This window comes from Equus przewalskii, chromosome 9 (assembly GCF_037783145.1).
Source record: "Equus przewalskii isolate Varuska chromosome 9, EquPr2, whole genome shotgun sequence".
In the NCBI taxonomy this organism is placed as follows: domain Eukaryota; kingdom Metazoa; phylum Chordata; class Mammalia; order Perissodactyla; family Equidae; genus Equus; species Equus przewalskii.
Window position 1 is genome coordinate 83,207,941 of NC_091839.1, and position 17,997 is coordinate 83,225,937.

At 48.1% G+C, this 17,997-nt stretch overlaps 1 protein-coding gene across 8 annotated transcripts in view; it reads right to left on the reverse strand.

The window, feature by feature from the left end:
- Window positions 1-17,997, reverse strand: part of NHSL1 (NHS like 1) — a 290,732-nt gene that overhangs the window by 114,546 nt on the left and 158,189 nt on the right. For 2 of the 8 annotated variants that reach the window (XM_070559453.1, XM_070559448.1), the window contains exon 1: window positions 8,075-8,886. The exons of 5 other annotated variants lie outside the window; for them this stretch is intronic. In XM_070559453.1, coding sequence (XP_070415554.1) covers window positions 8,075-8,276 — 202 coding nt within the window. In that variant the 5' untranslated portion in view covers window positions 8,277-8,886. Of the gene's footprint in view, window positions 1-6,874; window positions 6,981-8,074; window positions 8,887-17,997 lie in introns of those variants that run through there. One more of the 8 variants, XM_070559461.1, reaches the window with a different exon arrangement.

Consider the following 17,997-nt stretch of genomic DNA (forward strand, 5'->3'; position numbering starts at 1 on the left):
AGCCCCAGCTCCCCCAGCCTCACGCCACGCACATCTCTGTATATGCACAGTGTGTATGTTGACTGTGAGTTTTCCAATCCATTTATTAAGACAGTGATCGCCATAAATACCACCTTTAACAAGGAAGATTAGAAATACAAGGTGAGGGCCAGCCCCGTGGCCAAGTGGTAAAGTTTGCACGCTCTGCTTCGGCGGCCCAGGGTTTCGCTGGTTCGGATCCTGGGAGTGGACACGGCACTGCTCATCAAGGCATGCTGAGGCGGCGTCCACATAGCACAACTAGAAGAACCCACAACTAAAAATATACAACTGTGTACCGGGGGGCTTTGGGGAGAAAAAGGAAAAATAAAAATCTGAAAAAAAACCAAAAAGACAAAAGAAATACAAGGTGAAGACTACCCATATTTCACGCAGCTAGAACAAACACAACTATACTTTTGAAAATCAGAGATGCTGTTGCTACACTAACAAGTAATTACCAAAACCTGTAACTTCCTTTAAAGAAGGTAGCCTAACATGAAAATCTGTGGTTCCACATCTGCTTTTCCTCACGTGCCACATGATGGCTTCCACCAGCACCCAGTTTCTTCTCAACCTCCACAGCTCCCAGACGCCTGATGCTGGTCCCCAAGGCTCCAATCCACCTGCGCGCCCTACCCTGAGCAGTTTTCCTCCACCCTGCCGTGACCACATGTTCACACAACAAATATTGACTCACTGTCTACAAAGTGCAAGGCACTGCATAGTACACAGACCAGGCTTCACAGAGCTCAAATCCAGGAGCCGCATGAAGCCCAGAGACTCAAAGCAGAGCTTGTGCCCTTAACCCAGAAGTTCTTGGGTCCAGACCCCAAAATACCCCACGTCCTTTCAAGTGCATTTCTCTTTCCACAGAATTACACTGGCTTCCGTCTCTCCACAGCTAAGTTTCTCAGCCCAGTTTTCAGTTCTCCCTCATGACCCTTCCTTGCTTATCAAACCAACTATTACTTTTATTGAATACTTACGGTGTCTAGACAATACTTATTAAATGGGTTCACTCATGCAATGTGTTATTAATAGTGTCTAGCCATGGCAAGCACCCATTAAATGTTAGCTATTGTTAATACTTTTGGATGGGTTGCCTAACTGAGACTTGACTTTCAATTTAGTATTTTAATCATTTCAGGATTTGACATAAAAACTCAGGTATACAGTCAGGTGTCACTTGATGGGTACACATTCTGCAAAACGCGTCATTAGGTGGTTCTGTCGTGTGTGAGCATCACAGAGCACACTCACACAGACCTAGATGGTACGGCCTACCACACACCTAGCTGTATGGCACCAATCTCCTGGGACCACCGTCATATACTCGGTCCATGGTTGACCAATCATCGTGATGCGCCTGTGACTTGAAGGATGATGTAGAGGAGGTGACAGCTTCCACATGCGTTGTCTAGGTTACACAGTACCCGAAGAGCACTTACATCAATACTGAAAATTCTACAGAATAGTATGTTCTACACTAGGATAAAGACATCTTCTGACTCAATTGACTACTGATAGTGAAGAGAGAGCCAGCCCCACAGACAGCACCATTAAATACCATCAGGCCCAATCTGGAGGCTGATACAGTATCTATAAAGCATACACTCACTTATTCAATAACAAGCTGTACCTGCTACCCACACGTATGATGAATAGGCATCATCCTATTTTACAGAATGGAAACCAGAGCTTAAACAGATTGTGTGCCTTGTTCCAGGTCACATGATCAGAAGGGACACGAGTGAAACATGTAGACGCCCTGACTTGGTGCTCGATGTGTCATTCACTCTCTCTTTCAACTAAAATGTACCGAACACCCACCACGGGCCAGGCTTGGGGAAACTCTGGTCATCGAAACGTATTTAAAACTCTCCTGTCTTAGAGACTAAATTCTAGTTTTAGAGACAGCACCAAAAATAACCACACAAAGTATAGAGTGTATTAGGTGGTGGTAAGTGCTTTGGGGAAGAAGAGAGATGCGGGTAGAAAGGTCAGGGGAGGGCCAGCTGTGACAGTTTAGGCAGGGCACTGAGACGACTTCTGCCAAGGGCTGAAAGAGGAGGGGGAGGGAACATCGTGCAGAGCCGAACACGGAGGGAGCTGGTGTGACTCACAGGAGAGCGGGGAAGTGCAGGGACAGGCCACATGGGGCCTCACAGGGCCTTGCAGAGACTTCAGTCAAACCATAGAGAAGGAAAGCTCGAAGGGTCTTAAGTGGTGAAGATACAGGATGCGACTCGTGTTCCCTGCAAAGGTCCCTGCGGCTGCTGCGTTCAGACAAGCCTGACTGAGGGGGCAGGGGCAACGCAGGGACCGGCTGAGAAGAGGACAGGTGCCTCGTGGCTCCTCATCGCCCCCTCATCTCTGTCCACCAGGTCAGATCCAACGCTGCTGGGAGTCCCGGACCCGTGCACAGTCCAAGCAGGGCAACAGGAGCCGCAGACTGCCACTGAAGCCATGCTCCCACCCACGGAACCCTCGCTTTTGCCACACTCCAGAGAGTTCAGAGCTAGGAGCACTTGCGAGTTCACACCCACCAGCATGTGCAACAAAGCAAGTGCTTGTGGCACAAGACCCAGCGGCGTCCCGAGAGCCCAGAGGTCTGTCCAGGACGAGGCCTCTGCAGATGGCACAGCCACCAGTGTCCAGAGGAGTTGTGCTCACCCCCCAGCACCATTTACTGAGCACATAGCTTAGGGACAAAAGAGATAAGGAAGACTAGGTCTCTGTGCTGAGTTCAGAGCCTAGCTAAAGATGCAGAGGAGTAAACAAGGATAATCCAGCGATGAGGGCAATGGTGGAGGAATGCAGAAGGTGGAGAAAGATAGCAGAGAGAGGGAGCAAGTGGCTCTGCCCTTGGGGGGCCAGGGAGGACTTCACAGGGTTTTAAAGAGAGTCTAGAAGGTGAAGCAGGAGGTCAACACGTGGAGGAGGGGGCCAGAGCATCCTGCTCTGCCGTTTCTGGAGTTTAAAGGACAGGGCACCGAGAGGATCCTAGCGCAGGGCCTCAGGCTGTGTGACATGGTGTGGGCTTTGCTTGCAGGCAATGGGGAGCCACAGAGAGTGACGCGATTATACATGAGTTTTAGGAAGATGACTCTGACCACAGCATGGACTCAAGAGTGGCCCAAAGGGGGACAAGAGTGACGGTAACAAGAAAGAGCAGAAGACGGCTCAGAAGGCCGGGGAGACATGTGGCCGCAGACACAATAGACCTTGAGGAGATAAAACCGACAGGACTGGAGTTAATGGAAGTATTTCATAGGAAATATTGCAGTTAAAAAATTTTAATTGATAGAAAATATTATAGTTAAACCAAAAAACCTTGAAATTACATGGAAATATAACACATTCTATAACAACTGCAAGAGACTTATAAAAATTTAACCTTAATTAACCTTCAGGGTCTTTTAAATTTATTTTTAAAAATAACTGTTTGAAAAAAACAATTTCAAAAACATTTTCAAAACCCAGTATGGACATTTCAAGGGAAACGAACACAGATGACTCACTTCCAAACGCAGGCTCTGACAATAAGGTCCTTCTTTCATCACCCTGAGATATTTCCAGTAATCTAAGCGAGTGTCCAATTCTCAAAACAAATCCACAAGCTTTTGAAAATAAGTAAATAAAGGAAGAGAATTACATAAAACATCATTTCAATAGAACTTCATCAATTTAATAACAAATAAAATCATTTTTGCAGTAAAACAAGGGAGCAAGACAATGGAGATTCCCTTACTTCAGAAGAAGAAACGATCAAAAGTTAACAAAGGCCAGTGTCAGGGAACCAGATAAACGTTAAGTGGCACATAGTGCGTCTCCTCCACAGAGCATCAGCCTCAATAGAAGGGAAGAGGAGAACACTGCATTCAGCTCTGGGAATACTCTTCTTGCCTCTTTTATTAAGACACCAAGATCAACTCCATTCAGCTAGTTTTCCGATGTACATAGTGACCCTCAGAATAAACATTACTTATTTATCTAGTTTTACTCTCAAATTTGAGTATATTTGCCAATATTTTTAAGACTTCTTTAATGTCATGAAGAAAATGCTCTTAAACCCCATAATTTTAAAGATCTCATGATCAAAAATAAATCATAGCTATTTACATGAAAAGAGGATCTTGGCTACTCTTGGTCTTCCACGCCATTTTCTCCACTGTACCGTCTGAAGTCATTGCTAATCCAATTATGCACCAGGATCCTGTTTTTTGCAACTATTTACTATGGGATGAAATTACTTTAAATATAGCCCACTGCCACACTCAACAACCGATTACTAGTGTACGGATTATCCATTCCCCTCGATGCCCAGGAAGGTCATTCTCTGGAGTTCCTGGGACGGGAGGAAACTGAAACTCAAATGGTTCAAGTTTGGTAATGTTATTAGTACACACGATAAAGTCCAAAGAGTATTGTCCAAACCGAGGCTTTGCATGTCAATTACCCTATCGATCTGCCCACCTGTCAATACAGGATCATCAATCATGCCTCCCTCCCACTCAACAGAGAGCTGGGGATCCAACAGAACTCGTTCTCCTCAATGAGAGGACACCCCACTGTTATTCTTCCTTTTGTGGTTTTATTTGACAAGAGAAGGGTAAGGGAGAAGATAGTCATCAGTCCCCACGGAGAATCTTCCATGGTGCTGGAAACGAAGCCGAGCCATTAAATACTGTTTATCAACACCAACAGCCAGAAGACCATGTAAAACACGGAAATGCTCCAGATGAAGTGTCTTCATCTGAACCTTCTCAACTAAGCCACTCATTCTACACTTTTCCACAATGATCCTGCACTTTCTCTTTAATTCCCCCTTAGATTCTGCACGTGAGTGTGAACCCATGACTTCAAGGCCTGTGTGCTACATTCTCTGCATCCTGCACACAGCACTCAGGGAGAATTCCTGCAACGAATGCCTTCGCACCCCACGTGAGAGCTCCAGGCCATCTCGTCTAGACGTCCACTGTTCACCACGCAAGCTCCTAAGGGAAGAGCTCACGAATCACTGAACTCAGTGCTCTAGAGGATCCTGACTCACACCCTTGATTTTTATGGCCAACTAAGCAGAAGCATCCTCTGCTCTCATAGTGAGGGTCATCCCACACTAAGAACATGAGAACTGATCATCGCTGGTACCTAGCCTTCCTGAGGACAATGGTCAATAGAGTTTGACACCGGCCAGGTCAGCACCAGTGATTGGCAACTGCTTGGACACATCAATATGAATCTTCCAGCCACTGTTCAGACTCGGGAACAGTACAAGTCTATCAGGAAAGATGCCAGTAGTAACATGCAATCCTATAAAAACTTTCTCCAAAGAAGTCTCAAGCACTGTAATTTTATCTTTAGTTTCTTGAGTATAAGTGAGAACATAAAATTGAAAAGCTACGGGTTTGTGTACTGACAGATATCCATGAAGGTAGCCACTTAAAAACTTTATTTTGATGTTACTGATAAGCAATCCAGCAAGGAGATTCATTATAAAAATATCTTCTAAAATGAAACGTGGAAGAACTGTTTAATACAATGAACCTGGGTCTTGGACAACACACTGTCCACACTGATAGCAGGGATGCAATGGGTCAACCCTGCAAAGCAACTTGCCCTGGAGACAGTGGGCAGTGAGCAGGCAAGCCCTCTGGTCTTGCAGCAGCTGCTGGCGGGAGGGAGAAAGCCAGGAGGCTGCAGAACCAGACTCTCGTCAGCCCAAGATCCCAGGATGGGCACTGCTGAACCAAGGCAGCAGCGTGAGTGTGTGTGGGGGGGTGGGGAGGAGGGTGAGGTTTTTAGAAACCTGTGTAAATCAAAGATGTTAATACAAGGTAAGGGTGTTGGGGGTAAGCCGAAAAGAAAGTGGATTCACATGCATGTAGTCTGGACAGACATAAAAGAAAAATAGGTGCTACACGATTCTCATCAGACGAATGTCTTCAGTGCATATTTATCTGCACCTAAATCCTGACATGGCCACTGGGCATTCTTAGACTGAATGATAATCCATGCAAGAGTTTTAGCTTATTTGATACTCCTACAAAAAAACTCCAATCTGCATAATTTTTCTGAAAGATTTTTCCTCTTTTGATCTGCCAAGTGTAAATGAATGTCACTTCTGTATTTCTCCAAAGGCAAGAACCATGTGGAATAAGGAGCATCTATTATAACAAGCCCCCAAGACAATGTGTCAAAGTTGAGAGACAGTTTTCTTTTGTGAGTCAAATGTGAAACCAGAATACAATATCATGAATTTTGATCTACAGACAGCTTTTTCAGGATTTCCCGCTAACACACATGTCAGAAATGATATCATCATCCATGCCTGACTACTTCTAGGAACTATACAGACGTGCACACGCATTATGCCCAGGTATCTGTGTGAGCCCACTGCACCCACCATTCCATAGCAATAAGGGGCTCAGACTCGTGTTTGTTACATAAACACGTTCTCCCTCCCTTTCCAGGTCACCTTGCCCTTTACAATGACTTCTTTATTCTTCCCAAGTCAAGTGTACAGCACTTGCTTCATTTCCAACTAAGACACGCAAAGTCGCAGTCTCCTTCCCTTTAACGTGAACCGGATGGAGCATCTACGACAGAAACCCTAAAGCGGCACGCTCACACGCACACAACATTTAACAGAAACTTGACAGAGGTTAATTTAAAACAAAACAAGTCATAAAAAACAACTTCCAGCAAAAGCCAAAGAAATCAAAACGACACCCTCTGGCAGCAACAGCACTACTGTATCCACCCTTCAAATGCTTTCTTCAAACACTACAACCCACCCATTTACCAAAACCACAGCTCACTCGATTTAGAAAAGGCAAGTTCGTGGACTTACGAAACTCCAAGACTCCAGCCGGAGGGCACAGAGACTTCCCTACTCCTGGCAGTCACACTGTATCTGAGTGAAAACCTGCATATTGGAGCTCAGCATCAGCGGACCAGCGCTGGCCACCTTCTTGACATAATAAACAACTGACTTCAAAGAGCATGAACTAGCCCCTCCTGTGCCACAGCTAACAGACAAGAACAAGTGGTGTAACACACATCATCCACAAGAAGGGCTGTATTTAATTCTCAGTCCATGGAATATAATTATTGGACCCACAAGCACATATTTAACTTAGTTTATTCTCTCACATTTCAGTTTTGTTTCCCAGAAGAGGAGAAAGAACAGGTCCCTGAAAGATTCTAACGAGGTTTCTTTTGCACGGGAAGAATGTGATAAACACGGAAACACAATCACATGGAATGTCTGGACCGGCTCCTTTGTAACACTTCAATAGGGCTCCCCATGGGGTCAGCCACGGCGCCGAGGGAGAAGCCATTTCAGACCCTAACTGACCAGTCTCTCCAGTAAACAGTCATAAGAGGAAGAACTCAGAAATTCTAAACATAATATAGGGGTGTGTTGAGAAATATTGAAATATTTCTCTCCACCAGGACTGATCTTTTCTTCGCCTTGAGGAAGGCAAAACACGCTAACCCTGAAAAGAGACCAGCCTGGTCGGAAAGGAACTGGAAAGAAATCCAAAAACTCCTTTTGGCCAAGATAAGAAGGGCAAGCCCTTCGTGGGTTCATTCTCCTCGATGTCACCCCAACACCTGCTCATGTAACCCATCAATCTTCTCAGCAGAAAGATGCCTGGAGGCCATCCAGGATTCCCAGGCTCCTCAGTGCACTGTTCCAGAAAAGAGCTCCACGTCCCAACCTCAGTCCCAGAGCAGATGACTCCTTCTGTGAGACGGTTCACCACCGAACTCTCCACAAGTCACGTGAGTGTGAGGGTCTGAGGAGGGGAGTGCTGAGGACAACAATGGCTATTCCGTCCTTCTTAGAAGGATGTGATCTCATGCTGAAACTAAGTGAGAGAGCACTTTTATTTTAGGCATGTAAGCAAATGAATGATACTGAATTCTAAAATAAACAAAAAAACCCCTCCTAACAAGGCCAAAAATTGTGAAGGGAAATCAGTGATAGAAACGAAGAATTCTACAAACTTCTAAAAATGTTTAAGTAAAAAAAAACTCAAGTCACCTTTTCTGGGCTGGGTTCTGTAGGTCCAGTTTTCATCGTCCGCTTCCACCTGCTGCCCACAAACCGGGAGCTCCCCATCACTGCGGAACAGCCTCTTTGTCTGCCTGGACAAGGAGGAGAAATTTATCCAACTCACAGCACGTGAGAGAGAACCCGGGCTGGACTTGAATCTGAAGGAACCTGAAGAGCCGTCCTTTTTCATCTTCTTTCACATCAAAATCAACTACAGACAAAGGTAGCCCAACAAACAAAAGGCTCGTTTTTTAAAATTGGTCCAGGTCCTTTGATCGAGACTGCTCCGTCCCATTCATTCAGACGGTGTTGAGAGTCAGGCACAGCTTTATGCAAAAAGGCTGCTTCTATGTCACCCAATTACAAAGAAAAGGAAAATGAGGAGTTAAGAAACAAAAAAAATATTTTTTTACACTAGCCACATTGTTGTACTTGGTTTCTAGGTCAGGGATGTCCACGGCCCCCCAAAAATGAAAATAAAAACAAATAAAAGTACAATTTTAAAAATGAAGCAGAGTGTCCATTTCAGGAACACTTGTCAGGACTTTGCAAAGAACATAACTGAGGCTCTGTGGTGCGCACCCAGCACCGCCTCTGGTGGCCCCACTCCTCTCCCAGGCATCTTTCCTTCCAAGGGCAGAACACAGACGGAAGGAACTCCTCCAGCTGGAGAAAAAGAGTCGGCGTCAAGCCAGGCGCCCAGTTCCAAGTTCACCCGCACAGGTGGCAGGAGAAATCAGAGTCTCCCGGCTAGTCCCGCAGCGCAGAGTCGTAAACCCCCACCTGCCCTCCTTCCGGCTGCAAACCGCCTGGATCCACAAACAATAACCAGACTGCGTGGCCACTGCCTGGATCAGAGTAGCTCCCGTGAAAGGCGATAGGCTCTCCCGACGCTGAAGGCTCCTCATTGGAAACAGAAGCCCCACCTCCCCACAGCCAGCACTGCACGGCGGCTCAAACTTCCGAAACCCAGCAAAGCGATGGAAACTGCAAGTCCACGCAGAATACACACTTCTGGGGACAAAGGAAAGAACCGAATTATCAGACCACACGTCTGAAGGAGGGACTCTGAGAAGGGGTTCCAGGAGAGTATGTGGTCACATACATGCGTCGAGCTTCCCAGACCGGCTTAGGAAGGTCATCCTCCAGGGAAGTGTATCTCCACAGAAGTAAACTGGCTCAGCTCCTGCTTCACTCCCAGCTTCAGCAAAGGCGAAATGTGTGTCCTGCACCCATCCTTGCCTCTCCCGTCTTCCCCCAGCAGCTCGAGAGCCAGGCTGAGGACCCTTCTGCCTCCCCCGTAGTCCCTGGGGTTCGCTCTTCTCTCACTGTGAGAGGCCTCCTGTCTTGCAGAACCACCACCAGAAAGCTGCACTGGTGGCAGGCAGCTGCAGGCTCTAGCCCTGAGCTCCTACCCACACCCTTCATCACGGCAGGCAGGAAGACACCTGGAGCCCCAGCTGGAACGCACTTGAGTGAGCGTCTCACCCAAGGCCCACATAACTCCAGGGCCCAGGGGAGTCAAGAGGCCCTGCCACTTCCTACCTAGATACTCAGGCCAGCACCCCCAAGTCTGTTCAGAGTGAGACTGACATGCAACAAGCAGAGAACTGGGTCTGTCTCCCCTTTACCCAGCTTTGAGCAAATATATTAAAACTAACCAATTGCAATAGAAAATAAACTTTGACTAAAAATTATAAAAGCAGGATCTACTGCAATCCACTGAGATTTTAAGAAAAAGCCACTCCAAGTTTTACTAGGACTGAAAAATTTGTGGAAGAAAAAACCCAGAGCAGCTGGGAGAGGTCCTGGGATGGACAGCCCGCACCACATGGAAACCACACAGGGAACAGGCTCTGGGGCTGAGGGGCAAAGCTGCAGCACCAACCAGGAAAACAGACAGGGGTCCTCAAGAGATCTGCAGTTTAAACCCCTCAACTTACAAATGGAGAAATTCAGGCCCAGAGAAGGCTGTGAGATGCCCAGCATCACACAGAGGAAGCAGTGACGGACCAGGTGGCATCAGACATCACTGGGTTCAAAGCTTCGCCACCCGCCAAGGATGCTGCCTACGCCGCCCAGCATGGGGCCCAGCTGCTGAACTGGAATGACACCTCTACTTCCTTATTATAAGGGCAAAAACAATACAATTATGTAAAGCACCAGTGGCTAACAACCAAGTTCAAACATCCAGTATTCTTTCTGAGCCAAAGACACTTTTGAGAATCTCAAAATATAAACTGAAAAGTAAAAAAAGACTCTCATGTGAGAAAATATGTAAATATCCCAAATCCTGCTTCCCATTTCAGAGGTTCCTGGGACCCCCCCCCCCCAAGATCCATGGATGCATTCTCTAAGGATCCATGGACCTCAAATGAGGAACACAAGTCTCTCCCCTCAGTGTCTACCTCCTCGCAGCAACATTTTTAACTTAGGAATATCTGAACTCTGCAATAAACCCTGTGCTGTTCTTAGATACAGCAAGTGCTGCTGAACGCTTTTTCCAGCCCACCCCCCAGCGTGTGCACCACACACACAGCAGCACAGGTGCACTGGTGTCACAGGTACCCGGTGTGTTTCCTCCTTACCTCCTGTCCCTATACACATCTGGGAGAAAGTTGAGGGAAGGGCTCGAGGAATAGTCACTGCCAAGCAACCAAGAGGAGCCTGGTCCAGTCAGGGAAGAAACTCGGGACTCCCTCAAAGTGAGCACATACAGGCTGGGTTTCCAAGCAGCTTAATGGATTTCCCATTATTCCTAGGACCTACGGATATGTCTGCACAATAACCAATTCTCCATCTACCAGCTATTTCATGTTTCTGTTATACTGGGCCTTGATGATCAAAACTTTCATTTATGTAAAAGAAGCTCCAATAAATTGACTACTTTTACAACTGGATCAGAGTTCCTATATGGCCAAGACAACATTATCGTTTAAATCAGCCGTGGAGGAAATATTAGATTTTAACTATCCATGTTACATATGTGCTCCAATCAGCTTAGAAATCATAAGTGGGCTGCTTGAAAAGCTATCACATTCGCTCAAACTGCAACTACAATGAACCCCCCGTTTTCACCACCTGGACTATCAACCCCAGAGCCATGTGCACCCACCTCCACACAGCCGGGTCGTTCCTCCCTGCACGTCATGTGTGTTACTATCATTCGTGTCTATTATCATCTCCACAGTAACCCTGCAGAGGAGAAGAAACAGGAGTACAACCTGTTTCTTCAAACAGCTTCAGCTATAATCTGCAAGGTAACAAAACATCTTAATCTAATATTTCTCCCATGAAAACCACAGGGCACACTCTTCCCAGACCTTGTGGGCAGGCTTCTCCACCTTCCTCCCTGGGCCGTACTTCCCATCTCCCCTCTTGCCGTTGGGCTGTCAAACGGAAACCCCAGTTGCCACCACACGTGTCAATAACTGCTCCGTTCCTACCACTTCACCCCTGCTGAGCTCCAGGCGTCGGGGAATCGGATAAATAATTTTGCGTAAATTACACATTTAGCAGGAGTCGTTGAGCGCTCACAGAACGAAGCACGGCGCTCTCGTGGAAGGTGTCCCCACAGCTGCCCCAGATGCACCCTGTCCCCTGACTTGTGAGGAGCGAGTCCAGGCCTGAAACGCCCCCAGGTGGACCTACACCAGGTTTATGACTGATTGCCTCTTTCACATGGAGTTCTTGAAAGTGGTGAGAAATTTACCCATCACTACTGACAAAAGGACAAGAAATTACTCTTTATTATTTCGAGAATGATTTAAGTAATACTTTAAATAAAAGTTAATTATAAAAACTGGGAGGCATCAGAATACATTCCAAGGGAAGTTCTAGAATCATTCTTCTTTGGGAATTCCTGAGTCAAATAGCCACTAATTTGGAAAGATTTATTTATGTTTCCACTGAGAGTCAATGGATAGATTGAACACATTTGGAAGGTCCTTGCCAAAAGACACAATATTTCATGTTTCAATATATTACCGACATCCTTAGAAAGGAGTTTAGCTCAAATGAAAGTTCTTGATCTAAGAAAAATCGTTAAACACGACAGGATATGGGATTAGACAAACCCTCGACCCACCAGGCGGGTAGCTGCTCCACTTGCCATCTGTGTAAAATGCCCGCTGAGAGGAGGGACTGACTTCAAGTGCCATCGGTTTCTCAGCCTCAAAGGCCACAAAGGAGGCTGTGACTTTCAACTTCCCTGGGCCCTCCCCTCAAACCTGGGAGGAAGAATGAGGGAGGCAGAACCCCGACCTCAGAAACCAGGGTGGGCGGCCGACGTGCTGGGGCTGTGGGGCTGGTGTGTGGCTGGGGTGGGGGCCACAGGCCAAGGGCTTGTGAACAGAGATCCAGGTGGAAACCACGCACAGCAGCAAGGACAGTCACTCCAAACTGCATCCTGCTCCAAGCAGCCGACCGGGAGGCGGGTGGAGTGTGCACCCTATCAGGTTACCACACGAGTCACCCAGGCGACCCACGGGACCCGGAGCTGGCAGGACACGGAGTGGTAGGTTTTCCAGCTGCCAGCTCTGGTAAATAATTTAGGAGCAGGTTTCAATGCAAACTCTCTATGAGGTAATTTGTACACACTAATGATGAAAGCTTATCTCAGCATCTAGAAGTAAACAGCTTGAGCCAGACATTTGTAACTAAATAAAAACCAAAACAAAACTGTATTACCCCCAGGGCCTCAGCAAGTCAGCTCCCACAGCACAGCAAATCCTCCTTCCTCACCATCCTCGCCCCTCCACCACGGAGTTAAACCATTGACCCGACTCTCAGAAGTCGCAGAAGAGAGGGCAGTGCAACAACCTGCTCAGACTCCCTCCCCCACCGTGCTCCAAGCTCTAAGAGAAGGAGAGCGAGGCCCTCCATCCAGCCCCAGCGCCGAGCGTCAGAGGTCCTCTCAGTGGAGTTAGCAGTGTTGTGTCCCTCAAATGGAAAGATCAGAAGCAAACATTTATATTTATGGATCATCACAAGCCTAAATCCCACCCTTCAACGTCCTCAGGTCTGAAAAGGACCCGGAACAGAACTGACAGCTGAGCCCCAGCCACACTGTCCCCCGGGGATCACCTGACACGGGAGCAACACGGCAGTGCATCACTGCTCTCCATCTGCAGGTGGTCAGTCTGTGAGGGAACAAAGGCTGCCAGGACAGAGCGGTTGCTGGCAGACACCGTGGGCTGTCAGAGGCTTGATGAGTGGTCAACAACCCCTATGCAAACCCTGCCCCAACCTTCACTAAGACAACGTCCCCATCCAAGGGACTCAGATGAGAAGGTCCCGAAAACTAAGCATCGACTTTGAGATTCTTCTGATAGGAGATGACCAAGGATGAACTTACTCTGAGACTGAAATCAAATCCCAAATAAGGAAATGTCTGAACCACAATCTCCTCTGCACTCGGTGCCTCTCCAGTGACCCTGGTAATTATTTTTTCTACCTACTCAACCAGTTCTTCACAAACTTTGCCACAAACAGAAATCACAGGAGATCTTGCTGACGTGCAGTCTCCTTACTGGGGTGGGGCCTGAAGCTCTGAGCCCCATCAGGCCCGGGTGATGCTCGTCCACAGGCTCCTCTGGGCCAGCACCGGAGGAACACTGGCTGAACGAGGGACAGCAGAACCATCGAATTACTTCTGCGTCACCTCCACTGTAACCTTAACGTGTTTCAGGGCATGGAAATAGTGAGGCTTTTATAGCAATCATTCCTTTATTGCTAAATTCCGAAAGGCAAAAGTAAAATCTGTAAACCGACTGTATGTATATAATCTGAACTAAAGGGTGAATAATAAAATTCCATTATTCAGAGAGTTAAACTGCTCCCCTTGAAGAAGGAGGGTTCTAACTGCTGGGGTATGGGCACACTTACATCCACCAAAACTCCAAAACCCAGTGATCAGTCCAGCACCTGGGGCGATCAACAACGGGCCACATGAGACAAGCAGCCTGAGCCCCATCGTAAGCCACACGCAGGCTGGGCCCTGGGTTCCACCACGTGAACTGGCTGCTCTGGAGCCGTGGAGCAATGTTTCACCTCAGTTTTTCCTGGTACATGTTTAAGACAAAGCATTTTCAGCCAACCTTAAGTGACCTTCCGAAGGGTTTATTGTATTTAGCTCTATCTTTAATACTGCCTTCTCCCTGGCTCTCTGGAGCACACTGTATAAATCTGGTTTTCTAAAGACATTTCACGGATTCAGCCACCCTTATTGCACTGACTCCACGCTAAACACGTGTCAGATATTGCCGGTCCGAGCAGCGGCTTTACTGAACCAGACAAATCCTCCTTCCAACAATACGAGCAAACAGAATTGGGTACAAAGCACTTAAAATTCATTAATTGGTGGCACCCAGTACCCAAATTCAAGTGTGTCCCCAAAGAAGGAAGGAGACAGAAATGTGAATATACGTATTTGGGATATTTGCGACTCCCCTCAGCACCAGCATCTCTAGAATGGGGAAGCGCTGAGAGGGAGGGTTCAATGCAAATGCTCGTGGACCCCTTGCTGGAGGCCAGCCAGGCCAGGCGGAGTCTAAAGCACGAAAGATGGGACCGCCCTCGAGAAGTTTAAAATTCACTGTAGGAGAGAGATGCACATGATACCTCCAGCAGAAGGGAAAGAAGGAAGTAAAACAAGCAGTAGCCTTGAGTCAGCTCCAGGGCTGAGAGGGCTCCTCAGGCGAGGACTCCAGACGAGCGTCCTAGAGGTGGGGGGGTCTTGTTAAACCGGCTCTCTGGGGTGGGCAGCCCTGACCTGTTGTAGTTCCTCAGTGTAGACTCCCACTACTGCCAGTTTCAAGCTACCGACAATTTCACAATCAGCCTGCTAAAATCCTAAAAATGTAGGAATTGGCTCTCACAGCCAGTACACAACGGCCCCAGTATACCACTGAATTCTGCCAACGTGAAAATCTGGTAAAACTACGAGTTGGTAGAAAATTAATAGCCCCATAATGACTAACTTTTTTACTATTAGCAAAGGGAGCAGGGGGAACCTGTAAATGTCATCTTATATGGGAAAATGTGTCTAGACATGATCAAGGGTCATGAGATGGGAGATTATTCTGGATTATCCAGTGAGCCCTAGTGGGTCACACGTGTCCTTCGTAAGAGAGGCAGTGGGAGGTTTCAGACACAAGACAGCAACGTGACCCGAGAGGCAGAAGCTCGAGATGCAGCCACAAGCCGAGGGATGCCAGCAGCCGCCAGCCCCAAGAAGAGGCCTCGGGAGAGGCCACAGCAGCAGCCCCCGGAGCCTCTGGAGGGAGCGCAGCCCTGCCGACAGCTGACTCAGACTTCTGGCCTCCAGGACTGAGGAGGTGACTTTCATTGTCCTGTGTCCCCAAGTCTGTGGCTGTTTTCCACAGCAGCCCGGGAACCTGCTCGGGGCACCAGGGGAGTTTCCCAATCTGCTGCCTCTTTAAGCATTTCTGTTCATTTTGTAAGAATTCTTCCGAGATTTGTTTGCCATCTTACACTTTGCAAAGTTTCTAATTCTTTTCCAGGCATTTTTTCTATGTTGTTTATAGAAGCAGAAGTTGGCAAAACGTGGCCTAGGAGGGTTAATTAAAGCAGCCTAAATTACCAACTGGTGACTTATAGAAACATTTGACAGAAAAGGCTAGTAAGGATCTGGAAGTCTACACACCAAGCGTCCTGAGTCACTGACACTGGACTGGTCACTTACGTGTGACCTGACGCTCTTTCTGAACTTTTAGTCTCTGCCATACAGGCAGGCCTTGCGTTCACGATAAGAAAAACACTGTAAAAGGTTAGGAGTTTCAAGGTTCTACTTTTTAAAACTCAATTCTAAGTCAATAATGCCTGCTTTGGTTGTTTGAAAAAATTTTTTTTAATTTGGAAATTATTTTCAGCTCTTCCTCTCTTTTTTTTTTTTTTGGTAGAATTGTTTTACTAGAGCAGTCTTAGATTCACAGCAAATTGAGAGGAAGGTACAGAGGTTTCCCATAGACCCCCTGACTCCACACATGAAAATATTTTGGTTTGGGATGAGTTAGGCCACGACATGAGGAGAAGTGGTAATTTTTTTGCCAAAGTGGCTTTAATTTGAAAAGCCTTTTTTAAATTACTGAGAACACGCAGTTGAGTGCGTCGTAATCTCAGTTATTTTCAAGTATTCCATCTCCTCAGACCAAATAATCCCTTCCCCCAGTGCATAACTGAGTGAAATAATGAGAATTAAACATTAAAAAGAAAGTGGGAAAGAAAACTGGAGGACATCTGGAGCCATCGGGCAGTTGTCACGCCCGACATGCCCAGTCACACTGTCCCAGCCAGACGGCCGCGGCATCCACAGCAAGGGAAGGATCCACAGATGTGCCTGTCAGTTCCTTCCCTGTAACAAAACCCTGTGAAACAAGCATCACCCCGCATTTTACAGATGCAGACGCTGAGGACGACGACATGGGAACCTGTTGGGTCCCCCAGTCCTCAGGCAGTGGAGCTGAGATCTGAAGGAGGGTCCAAGATTCCCACACCTCGGCCTGCCCTGACCGCCCATGCCCGCAGCCCCTTCAGACCTCCCCCCGGGCTAGCAAGACCCTGGGGAATGGGCTGCCCTGTCGGCTGTGTCCCCCAGGCCAGCTCTCACCATCCTCCAAGGCCCTGGGTGTGCCTCCTCTGCCCTCCGTCTGCAGACACTTGTTCTCTTCTCCACCTGCTCAGCTTTCCATGCCCTTCACAACTTCTGCCCGGTGCTGTCTCGGTTCAAACACGTAAACATTCTCGGACACTATATCACTGAACTATCGCTGGGTAACAAACACCTCGAACTAAGTGGCTTAAAACAGCCTCATCTATGAGGGCTGTGCAGAGGTCAGCCACCCGCTGAATGTGGCCCAGGGAGGCCCTGCTCCAGGCAACTGTCCCCCCTGCCAGAGACTGAGGAACTTCCCAGGACACGGAACCAGTCTCAAATGGGTGCAGACGTGGCCGGTCACTTCAGAGGTCTCTAGGGGCTGCTCCTGCCCCTCCAAGCACCAGCATGCCAGTCCACACCTACCCTTCTCACGGCAATGGTGCCAAGAGCAAAGTCCACTGAACACGCCTCCTCGACACGGTACTGCCCAGAGCGACGCACCCCTCACCCCAGCAAGTGGGGGCCCCTATGTGGAACCTCATCCACCTCAGGACCTGCTGGACAAGCCACCGAGGGTTAGGGACTCCTGGGACACCACTCCCCACTGCTGTATGTGCCCATAGCACCCCACGAAGAGGGACGCCCACCTACCCCATCATGTCTGAATCACGTGTTTCCCTGAAGGCTGTGAATGGCCGGGTGGGAAACTGAGGCACGGTGAGCACAGTCCCTGCATGCAGCCAGGGCTCAATTGGCACTTGTCACACTGAACTGGTCACTACACGCCCCTCATCATCACATTCACCCTCCCGTTAAACGCGCTCCAGCTTCTCCACTGGACTTACTTTGATGCTGACCCCGCAAAACACGAGATCACACGCAGGCTCAGCACACCATTTACAGAGAGCCAGACAGCAGTTCCATGAGGCTCTGCAAGCTCCCCAGCCTCTGTTCCAACCACCCGACTTGCCATTGTGCCAGAAAAGCAGCAGAGGCTCTGTGAGCAAATCAGGGCTGGGCGTCAATAAGACATGATTTACAAAAACAGAAGCATCCCTGGAGCCCAGAGCTGGGTAGGCTGCACAGCAAAGGCGGGTCAAACCAGTGTTCCCACACTGTGTACCTCAGGGCACCCCCAGGAGAGTCAGTGTGGACTGGGGCGGGGGAGTCAGGGCCAGGCTCCTTAACAATGCACATTCCGGCCGGCCCCATGGCCAAGTGGTCGGGTTCACATGCTCCGCTGCGGTGGCCCAGAGTTTTGCCACTTCGGATCCTGGATGTGAACATGGCACTG